The 14916-nt window shown below is 38.8% G+C and overlaps 1 protein-coding gene across 5 annotated transcripts in view; it reads right to left on the bottom strand.

Moving 5' to 3' along the window:
• The window catches only part of VRK2 (VRK serine/threonine kinase 2), a 152936-nt gene that overhangs the window by 108274 nt on the left and 29746 nt on the right, over positions 1-14916 (bottom strand). For all 5 annotated transcript variants that reach the window (XR_006355071.1, XR_006355072.1, XM_043989831.1 and 2 more), the window contains exons 6-7: positions 14560-14665; positions 13257-13349 (exon numbers count right to left, since the gene is read on the bottom strand). Coding sequence is in view for 3 of the 5 variants with exons in the window: in XM_043989831.1 (XP_043845766.1) it covers positions 13257-13349; positions 14560-14665 (199 nt within the window). In the remaining 2 variants the exon portion in view is untranslated. The remainder of the gene's footprint in view (positions 1-13256; positions 13350-14559; positions 14666-14916) is intronic.

Consider the following 14916-nt stretch of genomic DNA (forward strand, 5'->3'; position numbering starts at 1 on the left):
TAAGCAGCAAGTTTATGTTCCCAAAAGCCATTCACACCTGTTAACTGCTATGTGTACTCTCATGGATACACCAGATTTATCTTCTTAACTTGTGCTATTCTAGCCATTACTAAACAGTGTTCTCAGAATTTACTTACTGCTCCAACTGGCTGGCCAATGATGAAAAAAGCAAAAATGAAATGCGAGTGTACTTTCTTCTCCAAATCACTGGTCAAAATAAGTGCGTCACAGGATGTTAACTTGCTCTTCAACTTCAGCTTTCATTTATATGACCGCAAAGGCAGAGTATTTTTGTGGTTGTTAAATAGCTTAGTTATCTTTCAACAAATTGCAGAGGGTCCATAATACTGGTTTATTATAAAGGCAACATGTTCCAATCCTAAAGAAGCTTTGAAGTGTTATTTTTTTTCCTGTATTTGTTTTCTGATCTCATAACCAACTTCTCTATTCATCACATCTTTCATATACATCTCCTTCTCTCCTCTGACATAGGCATCACCCTGCTGTAGACCCTCATTATCTCATTCTTAGACTATGTGCAATATCTCCCTGCCTCAAGTCTCTCCTTTTCCCTATTCTAGTCCATACTCCACTTAGCTGTTAAATTGATCCTCCTAAAGTGCAGGTTTGGTCATGTGGCTCCCAATCTTGCACCACTTAATAGCTCAGTGGATCCCTATTGCCTCCAGGATCAAATATAAAACCCTCTGTTTGGCTTTCAAGCCCTTCATAACCCAGACCCTCTCTACCTTTCCATTTTACATCTTACTCCTCTTTGTTCCGTACCATCCCTGACCCAAGGACACCAGCTTTCCTACTATTCCTTGCTTCATCTCCCAACTCTAGGCATTTTCACTAACTGTCCCTTATGCCTGAAATTCTCTCCCTCTTCATCTCCAACTCATGGTGCCTTCATATATCTTTTGTGGACATAGTTGTTTATAAATTTTCTCCCTGAATTAGGCTCTGAGGTCCTTGAAAGCAAGAACTGTTTCTAGCATTTTTTTGTGTACACAGCTCCTATGCACATAGTAGGCATTTAATCCTTGTTGATGTAACGTGACATTTGATTTATTGAGGATTAGGACCTAAAACACAAACACACCCACACACACACATCCCCACACAACACACTATTTTCTCATGAATAAGAAATGCACTTTTTAATCAGTTCACTGATTAATCCACTTCTAGACCATTCACCAAGAGTACACACAGTTCCTTCAACTCTATAGCATACTTCAGTCTAATGAATTAAGCCCTTGAATCAGAACAGTGGGAGTCTTACAGTTTCCCTGATAGTGTTTGCATTTGGTTCCATAAAATTCCTTCAGTTCCTCAACCTGCCACACTGTGGCAAAGATGAAACCCTAATGTGATTTCTTGGACTATAATCCTCAGGATTCTGGGGAGCTTCTTTCCCAAGGATGCTTTCATTTACTAAAGAAAAATTTGGGGATCATTCTTTATTTTCAATTTGCCATTAGGCAAATTCACTTCAACAGCTGGTGACTCAGTGGCTACAACAATGGGCCAGAAGTCAAAAGATCTGAATTCAAATCTAGCCCTAGTCACTTACTAAGCTGTTTAACTTTGGGCAAGTCATTTAACCTGTGTGCCTCATATTCATCAACTGTAAAACAGGGATAATAATAGCACCTACTCCCAATGTTGTTATGAGGACCGAATGAGATAATATTTCTATAGTGTTTAAAACAGTGTCTGACATGTTGTTGTTGTTGTTGTTGAGGTGTGTCTTACTCTTGGTGACCCCATTTGGGGTTTTCTTGGCAAAGATACTGAAGCGGTTTGTCATTTCCTTCTCCTGCTCATTTTACAGAGGAGAAAACTGAGGCAAATAGGGTCAAGTGACTTATCCAGGCTCACAAAGCTAGTGTCTGAGGTCAAATTTGAACTCAGGTCCTCCTGATTCCAGACCTGGTGCTCTATCAACTGTGTCACCTAGCTGCTCATATTAGGTGACTAATAAATATTTGTTTCTTTTCCCCTCCCCATTTTAAAGTTTTTATGGGGGGCAGCTAGGTGGCACAGTGGATAAAGCACCAGCCCTAGATTCAGGAGGACCTGAGTTCAAATCCGGCCTCAGACACTTGACACTTACTAGTTGTGTGACCCTGGGCAAGTCACTTAACCCTCATTGCCCCACAAAAAAAGAAGGAGGAGGAGGAGGAGGAAGAGGAAGAAGAAGAGTTAAAGTTTTTATAGGACTGAGAATACTTCCAATATCTCATCTCCCTAAGTTCCAAATGGATTTTTAAAAGACATAACGGGTGCTGGGCTTTTAATGGGAATAAATCAGCAGGAAGGACAATCTGGTTTATATCAATCAACCTTTGGTCTTTCTGTCTAAAGCAAATCTGAACCATACTGAGAAATCACTTGTATATAGGATGTGTCCATGGGCATTACAAGTACCTACAACAGTAACTTAAACAGAGAAGGTGCCAAATGATATTTGCTGATTCAATTTGACTTTACTGTAGGAATACTTTCTGTATAAAAAATATTTTTAAAGGGTTTACAAAATATATGGCTGGGTTTAACCAACATGCAGCTGTTAGCATCTGAGCTGTTTATGGGGATATTCATTGCTCTGTCCTGGGAACAGCTCCTGAGCTCTTTACAGAGTGCCCCCTGATGCTCATGAAGCCAGGATTTCTCTCAGGCAGCTGTTACCAGCTACCACTTTTTACTTTATATGACCTGGACTCCTTACAGGTGTTTCTTAACCTCCTATTTGTGATCTTGGTTTTTTTTTTTCCTTTTGTTTTTGTTTTTTTTTAGTATTTTGATAACCGCATTTTAATCATTTGTAATCCTAGATATATTATTCTGAGCACTAAAAAAAATATTGAGAAAGGGCCATAGGCTTCATCTGACTGCCAAAGATTCGTGGCACATACAAAAAAAGTTGCTCCTTTAACACCACCCATAAAATTCATAAGCTCATACAACTAGGGCTGGAAGAGGAAACCTTGTTGATTGTCTAGTCCAAATCTCAATATGTGGATGACAAAACTGAGGCCCAGAAAAATTCAATGACTCTCACACACAATTAATATGTGGCAGAAACAATATTTGCACTCAGGTCCTGTGAGTCCAAATGCAATGTTTAAAGTTCTAAATTCTTTCCAATGTTCTCTACTCTCTCTAGTTAGTTTGATTCGGTCACACTGGCCTAGGTTGTGATTGGGGATTCAGGAATGCCCCTCAATGCCAAACAAGATATTGTCTACAAGCTCTCAACAGATGAGATTAGGCAAATCTTTCAGTCAGATGTGAGTATTTAGTCTTAAAGAAGTTAGAATTGATATTTGCCGATGGAAGGTAATGGGGACTCAAGAAATAACTGTGGATTGGATGAAGAATAAATCATTCATTTCTTACAAAATACCGACACTGTTGTTGGTAACTAAAATACCTTTTCTTTGACTTAGAAAGAAAGCATTTTGTAAAACTTATAATACAATATATAATTTTAAGGGCTAGTTTTTGTTGTTATTTGAGGTAAATATTTTACTAAAAGGACTATTTCCCCAATACCATAAGTAAGAGCAAACATTTTAAATTATCTTTATGTCAAATTTTTACCCTGTCAATTATTTTTAGGTATTTTTATTTTGTTCCCTAGACCGGAAAGTGATGTGCATCACAGAAAAATATATTTTAAAAAAATAACAGCTAGCATTTCTAAAGGACTTTAATGTTTGCAGAGTATTTTACATTTGTTATTTCATTTGATCCTCACAACAATGCTGTGAAGTAGGTGCTATTGTCATCACCATTTTACAGATGATTATACTGAGGCTGAAAGATACAGCTAAGAGCACAATGAATAGAGTGCTAAGCCTAGTATCATACAGACCTGAATTCAAACCTGGCCTCAGCTATGGGGCCTTGGACAAGTCATTTGACCTCTTTTTGCCTCAGTTTCTTTAACTGTAAAGTGGTGATAATAATAGCATCAACATCAGTTGTTTAAGGGATCAAAAAGATCATATATGTATGTGTATGCATGTATGTATGTGTATATATCTATATCTATAGATATCTATAGATATATAGAGATATATATCACTTAGCACAATGCCTGGCACATAGTAGGTATTATGTAAATGCTTACTCCCTTCCATCCCTTTCCTATAAGTGACTTGTCCAGGATTAAATGGCTAATAAGCGTCTGAGGAATGACATAAACTCCACTCTTCTAAGACTTCAAGTTCAGTGCTCTATGAACTCTGTCATCTAGCTGACTCTGGGTAGTTCCGTGCTTCCAAAGGGTCAACCTTTGAATTATTCTTCTGTCTACAGTTTCAGTACAGTGACTGGTGAACAAGGAAACTGTAAGTTAAAGCTCAAGAATAAGAGATTGGAGGGGGAAGAGGGGCGGGGCAGAGAAGAGAAGGAAAACTAAGACAGAAAAGAAGCTGTCAGGTTTTTTTTTATTCTACAAATCTGAAGAAGTATAGATCTTTGTTGCATGTTTTTGTAAGGTGAAAGCTAGAAATAACTGACAGTCCATCTTCTCTTCCTAGTGTTCAAGGGTCCACTTAAACTTTCTGAGGTGGACACTTGCATATTTTAAAGCTGTCAAGTGCTATAGATCTTTAGTTTTTTATTGCAGATTTTTAAAGATGTCATGGTCAACAGCTCAGTTTCTTCTTACTCTATTGCTAGAATTAGAGGAAATCAATCATCTAAATTTGATGATTAAAAAAGTATAGCTGAAATCTACAAATTATTCAAAGCTTTATTTCAGAAAAAAGTGCCATTTTTATTTAGCCATAAGTCTTTTTTATAAAGCCTTTTACAGAAATTATCTTTTATTTCTTTTTCCTGGCCCTGAATAAGGCATAAACTGGATAATTAGCTTCAGAATAATCTTGACTTGGGGGCAGCTAGGTGGTGCAGTGGATAAAGTGCTGGCCCTGGATTCAGCAGGACCTTGACACTTAATAGCAGTGTGATCCTGGGCAAGTCACTTAACCCTCATTGCCCCACAGGGAAAAAAAATAAAAACAAAACAAAAGAACAAGAACAGAATAATATTGAGTTGACTCTATGAAGGATGGTGCAGTAACAGAGCAAATAATAGAGACCTAATTACACTGAAGCCTTGTGCAAAAGAACAAATGACTTCCCAACTCCCACCTCTCATTAGTCCCCACCTTAAGTAAAGCTACAAAGCAAACCCCCCCCCCCTTTCCTTGGTGGATGTACTTTTCTCCCTCTTTATGGGGCTTCTTCTGTCCCTCCCTGTCCCTACTCCTCCACCCCCAGGAATTTTAAATAATCTAGGTCTTTTGGGAATGCATCTAATAAACTCATTGAGAATTAGGTGTTGAAGACTTAAAATGTTTATTAGGGTGAGTTTGCATTCTAAAAGAAAAGTCTTACAACAAATAAATAAATTCTAGGCAATGGTGGGAGAAATCTTTTTGGGTAGAAGAAGTGCTTATTTTCTTTAAATCAGACAACATAAGCAACTTCTGAGTCATTAGGCCAGCACTAGCTCCCATAACATTTTTTTTTTTTTTGGCAGGGCAATGAGGGTTAAGTGACTTGCCCAGGGTCACACAGCTAGTAAGTGTCAAGTGTCTGAGGCCAGATTTGAACTCAGATCCTCCTGAATCCAGAGCCGGTGTTTTATCCACTGTGCCACCTAGCTGCCCCTCCCATAACATTTTAAAGATAATGTCTGGGTTCTTGGCTACAAGATATTCAAACATGTAGTTAAATACCTAAGCAAGCTGAGCAGTCTGTGTGTCTTCTTCCTATAAGATTTTCTAAACTTGCAATATCCTTAGACCTAGAATCTGAACTTACATAGATCTGACCATGCTACTACTATTCAAAAATATTCAGTGCTAATATTTCTTCCCTTCCAACCCTCTATATGCCACTGAAACTGATCTCATAGTTGCTCCTCAAATTTCTCATTCCATCTCTCTTCTTCCTTGGCACAGACTCTCTCTCACACTTCAAACACTCCCTTCCTCACTTCTGCCCCTCAGAATGAATCCCTGGCTTTCTTCAGCACTCAGCTCAGGCTCTGCCTCCCATGCCAGGGACTTTCTTGATCCCTCAAGTTGTTATTTCTCTCACACTCTTCAAAATACCTTGTGCTCTTATTAAGTTCATACTCTATCCCCATAACAGAATGTAAGCTTCTTATGGGCAGGAACAATTTCATTTTTGTCTGTGTATGCATCCCCAGTGTCTCCCACAGTAACTGGCTCAGAGCACATGTTGAATAACTGTTTGTTTAACTAAACTGAATGAATTTGGTTGGTTTTACCTCCCACTTTGCCAGCTTCCCAGTTAACAAATACAGTGCCTAGAAAATGCTCTTTTGAGTTCTGTATTACTGGAAAACATCGCTCTAAGCCTGCTTTAGAGATCTGCACTAGGTGGCCTTTGGGGATTACTAGCTTGTAATTACTAACCAATACCAAATAAAAAGTCCCATGACTTTAGAACACAATGGGGCCTTAAACATAATCTAGTACTACTTTCCCAAAATGTTAAATGAAATAAATGAGCCCCAAAGCCACTAATTTATGTTGCTATAGAATTTTGGTTACTCTGTAGTACTTCTCAACCATGGAATGGTTGATGCTTTACCACAGAAGCCACGTTTCCTGTATTTTCAGATTTTACTTATTATAAGCTAGCCAAATTATAACCCACTTCATTAGGCAAAAATAGGTCTATCATGTCTCAAACTAGGCACTATAAAGCACAACTATAAGGATAAAGTACCCTTTAAATTAGTCAGTGTGAAATCTGGCTTTGGCAATAGGGAGAGGAAAATGGACTGAACCTGTGATTTCAATGGTGTGGTGAATGACTGGATCATACATGTATCTATTAAGTGCTGATCATATGTCAGAAATTGGAATAAATGTGCTATCAAGGCAGACTGGCACCTTTTCTACCACTTGTCATCTTAAAGCACTGAAAGGTCTAGTAATTTACCCAGGATTACACAGCCAGTATGTGTCAGAGGTAAGATTTGAACTCAGGTCTTCCTGACTCTAAGGCTAGTCCTCTATGTACTATACCATGCTCTCTCTTGAAACCTATGAAAAGAAAATTCTAACACAACATAATTAACCATAAAAAAATTTATTATATATAATACTAGTGCAGCTTTTTGATATCACCATTTAAGAGGGGGGTTTGTTTCTCTTTTACTCTATAGTCTCTATGCCCAGAATTCTGGAGATATTCAAGTTCAAATTTCATGGCACAAAAATTAACTTTTTATTATTTACAATAGAAAATTTCACTGAAAAAATTTAATCTATTACAATAGAAGAAAATGCCCATGTGATTATAAACACTAGTCTGAAGGGAGGGGGAGGAGGCAGGACAGAATGGGAAGAGAAAAAGAACAAATTCAACTCTTCTGTATTAGGGTCAGGAGAGGAAAGGAAAAGCAGGAAGAGATAAATCCAATAAAATTATCTTCTTGGGATCAATGTGATGCATTTAACAATCCTGAGTCTTGCAATAGGCCAAGATTCTGAAGCTTAGTAAAAAGAAATATGATTCACAAAAGATTAATTTTTAAAACACAGATAGTAGCTCCTAAATTTTTATAATTGGTATGTTGCTTCTTTTGATTCTCATTTTCCCTTCTCCCACACCCCCAAAGTGCTCAGGGAGTCGGTTTAAATTGGCTGCTTTTAAAAAATGAAATTAGCACACACGCACCCATATATCTTCAAATCAATTTACAAAAACAAGAAAATAATAAGATCTAGCAATGATATAGTACTTTAAGGTTTACAGAGACCTTCGCATGTTCTTGTTTGATTCTCACAACAACTCTGAGGTAGATGCTATTGTTTTTTGGATTTGTTTTTTGTTTGTTTGTTTGTTTGATGAGGCAATTGGGGTTAAATGACTTGCCCAGAGTCACACAGCAAGAAAGTGTTAAGTGTCTGAGGCTGGATTTGAACTCAGGTCCTCCTGAATCCAGGGCCGGTGCTCTATCCACTGCACCACCTAGGTGCCCTGATGCTATTGTTTTTACAGATTTACAGATGAGGAAACTGAGACAGAGGTTAAGTAACTTGTCCATGGCTACACATCTAGTTAGTGTCTGAAACCAGATTTGAACTCAGACTTTCCTGACTCCAAATCCTATGCTCTATCCACTTAGCCACCTAGCTGAAAAATTTAACACAGAGTATTAAGTAAAACCTCACCATCATGATCACTGAAACACAACCAGTGAGAAACTAGTGATAGAAGACAAGATAAAATGGTATTTTAAGACAGTGTCATATAGAAGAAAGAGCACTGTATTCAGCCTAAGAGAACCAGTGTTCAAAAGCCAGCTCTGTTACTCACTAACTGTGTGACTTTGGACAAGACACTTTACCAGACCAGGCTTTGGGTTTCTCAACTTTACAATGAAACATTTGAACATGATAGACCATAAGAACACAGACAATCCTAAAAATCTATCTTCCTGTATTATGAATTAGATCTCCAGATCAATTCTTATCAATTAAATCTTCCAAGTCATTTTAATGAAACAGAGTATGGCAGGTATTGCTGAACTTTAGATCATTATGAAATTTCACCCCAACTTGATTAATGAATAAAGTGGACAAATCAGTACATAACAACAACAAAAAAGGTCCTCTGGAACAAACAAATGTAGATACCAAGTGGATAGTAAGCTATTGTGTTTCAAAATGAATATGTTACTAAGATATTGCAAATAAACATACTGATAGAAGGGGTAAGCCAATGGAAGCAGCCTTGTTAATACAAACCCAGTAAAACTAATTGATTAAAATAGCTAAATAAGTATAATTTAAAAGAAATATTTCTAACATCTTCTTTTTGCAGTTTAACATATACAGCAGAACCTTGTTAAAATGCAGAACCTTGTTAAAATGCTGGTTGAAGGACAAAGATTACAGATCCCTGTTATGGGACTCTCGGGTTACACACTGTGATGTACTACGTAGCACTGTGTACACAGGGGGCATGATTTGACCTGTAACAAAATCAAATTTGTGCAATGCTAAAGTATTTTATAATAAGGTTTTCTCCTATGTCCCCCATACAAATATTGTACCAACATGCTATTCTTTACAACAAATTGCCTCAGAGTTTTCCAATGCAAGTGGGGCTCTCTCTGTTACCCAGACACTTAGTTTTACGTGCCCTCAATAAAGAAAACATGGCGGTAAAATGCTTAACTGTAAAATGAGGCTTAAGTGCATATACCATGTAAAAGTCTTACAAACACGCAGCTACTCTCAGCCTTACAAGCCACTGTGATTGATAAATGGATTGTGTTGGAATTCCCTCTTGCATATGGTGAACAAGCAGCTTTAATGAGGCTTATGACCCTACCTCACTTATATCCCAGGGAATCTTAAAGCTAACAGGTTGCTACCAGACACAGGTCAGGTGCTACAATTACTTTTCCCAAATCGCTAGGAACTTTCTAACTTTAAGCTTCTTAACTTTTGTGGCAGTGTGAAGGCAGGCCGTGGATTTCTGAAGTCTCGGGTATTTGTGGATCATCATTTAAAAAAAAAGAAAACCATTTCCATTGGCAGTCAGGCAGCTAAGTAGTGTAGTGGATAGAGCTCTCAGCCCAAAGTCAAGAAGAGCTAAGTTCAAATCTGACCTCAGACAATTACTAGCTGTGAGACCCTGAGCAAGTCATTTAACCTCTATTTCCCTCAGTTTTCTCAACTATAAAATAGAGATCAGGGCAGCTAGGTGGCGCAGTGGATAGAGCACCGGCCCTGGATTCAGGAGGACCTGAGTTCAAATCTGCCCTCAGGCACTTAACAAGTACTAGCTGTGTGACCCTGGGCAAGTCACTTAACCCCAACTGCCTCACCAAAAAAATAAATAAATAAATAAATAAATAAAATAAAATAGAGATAATAATCGCACCTACCTTGAAGGGTTATTGTGAGCATCAAATGAGATATTATTTGCTAAGTGCTTAGCACAGTGTCTGGCACATAGACTTTTTCACTTCCCTTCCACTCTACCACATCGCACAAGAGAGGACCTGAGGCAGGCACTAAACGAGCTAAACTCTCATTCTCAGGTTAAACTGCTAGACATTCAAAACTCTACTGCGGAAAGTTCGACTCCAATGGTCTGGCCATGTTGTGCGAATGCCAAAAGTATACTTGTCTAAAAGACTATTTCAAGGAGAACTCACAGAAGGCAAGTGCTTACATGGTGGTCAGAAAAAGCAATATAAGGACATTGTCAATGTCTCTCTTAAAAACTTTGGAATTGACTGTGTGATATGGGAGACACTGGCACAAGACTGCCGAGCATGGCTTGCCCTCATCACAGAAGGTGCTGTGCTCTATGAGCAAAGTTGAATTGACATAGCTCTAAAGAAACATGAGATACACAAATTTAAAGAATCTAAGGGGTGGGGGGGGAGGAACAGCTAGATGGTGCAGTGGATAAAGCACTGGCCCTGGATTCAGGAGGACCTGAGTTCAAATCCAGCCTCAGACACTTGACACTTACTAGCTGTGTGACCCTGGGAAAGTCACTTAACCCTCACTGCCCCACAAAAAAAAAAAAAAAGTTAAAAAGGAAAAAGGAAGAATCCAACCCAAATGTTCAAATGGATTATTTGTGCTCAACCTGTAGTAGAGCATTCCAAGCTCATACTGGTCTTATCAGCCACAGTATGACACCCTGCAACTTGACTCTAACATAGTGGTGTCATTTTGGTCCTCTTCAAAAATGAAGGACCACAACCACCCACCACCACATTGCCACCTATGGAGAAGATGTATTACTTCAGAAAAAAAAAATGAGCTCAATACCATTTAAAGACACTTGCAGTTTTTCCTAAGTCAAATTTATCAATAAAACAAAAAGTATTTATTGAGTGCTTCTGATGTTACATACTCTAGGGATGGGGCAGATAAGTGGCACAGTGGATAAAACACTGACTCTGAAGTTGGGAGGACCTGAGTTCAAATCTCACCCCAGACACTTACTATGTGACCCTGGGAAAGTCATTTAACCCCAAATGCCATAAATATCCAGGGCCATCATCCTGATATGTGTGGGGACCAATTTTTAATTGGGGAGTGTTAGCTAAGCGGCTCGCCACAATATTGGGGCAAGGAAGGAGACCGGCAGCCTCCCTCAAAACAGAACAGGATTTATTTTAACAAGAACGAACTTAAAAAAAAAACAAAACACAAACAGGATCAGTAGGATCAAGGGAAAGAAATAAAATGGGGAAAGGGAAATTATACAACCTGAAAAAATACCACTGCTGAGAATATGCAGCAGAACTCCTGTCGCCTTCCAGCATCTAGCTAGAATGCCCAATTCTCCTCCCCCAATCCTAGAAAAACCCCACACAGCCCCAGCCAATGGGATGGCCGCTCTGACAGTCACATGACTTCCCTCCCTAGGTTTCCAATCATTATAATTTTGCCAGGCCCATGTAGGTGTGGGTGAGTGGTGATGACATGAGGTACCAGCGCCATGGCAACGGCTACAACCATTGGGTGGAGCACCATGCGGTTTGCAGAGCCCCAGGCCAGTGTGTGCCGAGGCATAAAAACCTCAAATAACAATTCTTTACATTTGTATGTATGTATGTATGTATATGTGTGTGTGTGTGTGTGTGTGTGTATTTTGCTGGACCAAAATGGCTCTGGAGGAGATAGTGAGATTGGTGACCTTGCACAGCCCTCCCTCACTTAAATCCAATTCACTGTAAGTCATGACATCACCCGGATGTCATGGTCCTCTTTGAAAATGAAAGGCATGGGGCAGCTAGGTGATGCAGTGGATAAAGCACTGGCCCTGGATTCAGGAAGACATGAGTTCAAATCCGACCTCAGACACTTGACACTTACTAGCTGTGTGACCCTGGGCAAGTCACTTAAGCCTCACTGCCCTGCCAAAAACAAAACAAAAAACACAAACAAAAAAAAGAAAGAAAGAAAATGAAAGACAAACAACAACTCTAGGGACATAAGAGGACCTAGTCTCTGGCCTCAATCTACCTGGAAAGAGATGTAATGTGTACAACAATCAGAAGAACAATACAACAGAACTGGACCCAAAGTATGTAGTGGAGACTATAAAAGCCACATAAATTCAGAGGAAGAAGGATAGGTCAGCCTGGCCTAGAGTTGTCAAGAAAGGCTAGGGAGAAGGGGGAGACTTTAGCTGGCCCTTACAAGATGGGTCAGATTTGGATAGACAAAGAGGAAGGAGAAAGAATTTTCCAGTTAGGGAGAAAAATATGAGAAAAGACGGATATGAAAATAAACTTATCAACACTCAAGGCTAACTTCCAGGAATTCATGACAATGAGTAATAAGTCTGGGCAAGTTAATTCCAGAGATATAAAATAACACTGCTGGAAGCAGGATGCCACAATTCTAAATTTCTTATAACCCATACGGGGTGAACTTAACTTTACCTTTGTTTACTGCCTTTTTCTAGAAAATGGAAAATTAAAAATAGAGACAAAATTCCTGAGGAAGTTTTTAAGACAACCAACTGTTTTCAAGCATCTTCAAATATTGGAGAAGCACAAACTATTCTGATCTACTCATTAAAGTAGATTCCCAAAGGAAAACTGAACATAAACTTTTTTAGCCTAGACACAGTTACTTATGTATTTGAAAGTAATAAGACTGGATTGTTTTTAAAACATTATGTAATCGAGGCTCTTCACTAAATCAGACTTCCCATATGAAAGAGAGCTTTTGTTTTGCATCACCACCAAGCTTAGATTTTAGAATGAGCAAATCAAAATCACGTATACATAAAAATATTGATGCACTCCCCTTCAAAAGCCAGTCTCAGGAAATAAGACTAAAAAAGGGTTCAATTCCCAAACCATTTTAAAGACACCCAAGTGCGAATTTAGTGAAATGGGGTACAAGCAAGGTTTTGCCAAATACCTGAGCAGCAAGAAAGCGCTCTTTCATCCTTCAGAGATACATCACTTAGTATCCTAATTACAATCATATGACAAATGTGTCCAAAGCAGTGTTTTCACTGTACTGATGCTTACTTCCTCATCATTCTCCATGATGACAAAGAACATCGTATATCTCCGTCATTAGACGCCTACCTTTATTTCAATACTGTAAACTCTTTGAGATTAGAATTTAATTTGAAGGGACTCAAGTCAGGGCCTTGTATGCTGCCAATACAGTTCCAAACTTGATAACTGTATTTACCTGATGGGGATTTCTGTAGCCCAAGAGTAGATTTGCTGCTTTAATATCACCATGCACATATTCATTTTCATGTATGTATTCCAAAACATCCAGCTGTGAAAGAAAGTAGATAATGTTACATTATATTGCCACCTGTTTAGGATTCACTTTGACAAACTAACATTCTGGAAAAATCAACTTTTAATACAAAAGGGTTCCTTTTCCCCTAAACATGACCAAAAAAGTGCCCTATTTCACCGTCCTCCATCTATCACTCAGACCCTAGGGAACCTCTTCTAGAGTTCATACCCTTTCAAAGCAGTCGGGGTTGCTCATCAGCCAACATCTGCTCAAATGATTTCTTTTCTTTTGGGGGGGGACACCAAAAAAAGGAAATCTCACCCCCTTTCTGGGTTCAGCAACATGCATGGCTCATGACTGCCCAACAGCTGAGAAAAGCAAGTTTTTGTTTTTTAAACATTCTCTTGTTTGGGGTGGGATGGGGCTAGAAAGTCAGATGACTCAGCAAGGAGGCAGAAGGTAAAGGAGCCAGAGCCATCAGTGACAGTCACTGCAGCAGGGCCCTCAGGAGCTCCCTAGCCAAGGCTCTATCTCCAAACCAGGCTGCAGGGAGCTAGGAACAAAGCCCTTTGCCCATGTGCATTCTCTCCTTCCCTGTAGAAAGTCACAGAAGGCATTCATCTGTAGCTTCCATTCCTGTCCCACTGTGGGTAGCAGAACCAGGCTCATTCTACTTAAAATGGAAAAAAAAAATTGAACCAACGAACAGCAAACAAGATAAGACAAATATGTGGCATAAACAAAATGTGTGCAGGGGTGCTATTAAGATTTCATTGCCTCTTGTTTGGCAAAGTCTGTGTAACTCATTGCCACAACTAATTATTGCTTTCATCCCAAAGTCGTGGCAATAAAAACTTTATAGAACCCCATACCATCACATGCGTAATATATAAAATATTATCTTATGCAGTAATTTGCATTGTTATAAACATATGACAAAAGGGAGAGCATTCTTACAGCCATGCAGGCTTGTTCTGACATGCAAAAACAAAGCTGTGAGGAAAAAAATCAGGCTGTAGACCCCATGCCTAATTGAGTTTGTAGTGCCAAACACAGCACATTCTGTCACTTAGAGAGCCCACTGTTATCAATTACACCAAAGTGGCCTCTACGTCAATGACTGACATTTCTAGGGCAGGAAAGATTTCCTTCCCTGATAATTTTGCAAAGACTAAAGATCTGTATTTTGTAACAAGTAAATATCCTGTGTCTGTAGCACATGAAAAAAGCTGCTCTAACTCACCATCCGCACACCCAACTGCAGGACAGTGTCTCTTTGAAACCTGCCTCTCTGGACAAAGATCTTCTGTAAGTCCATTCCTAGTCTTTCCATAACCATGAATCTATAGCTGTAAGAAAAGACACAAAAGAGAGAGCCAACAGAGGAATAGATGAAAATGTCTATCCAAAGAATTGAAATACAAATATTTCTGACTTAATACACAGTAACAGTGGTGAAATTAGGTCACTGGAACTTGATAACAAGCATATAGACATACAAAAATATTAAATATGTACCACTGTGTGATACTGAGCTTAATGAACAATATAATGCTAGGGTCATTTGTACATATAGATGACAAGTAGGTTAAGTGCTTTA

Source organism: Dromiciops gliroides, chromosome 2, assembly GCF_019393635.1.
Source record: "Dromiciops gliroides isolate mDroGli1 chromosome 2, mDroGli1.pri, whole genome shotgun sequence".
NCBI classification, from domain to species: Eukaryota; Metazoa; Chordata; class Mammalia; order Microbiotheria; family Microbiotheriidae; genus Dromiciops; species Dromiciops gliroides.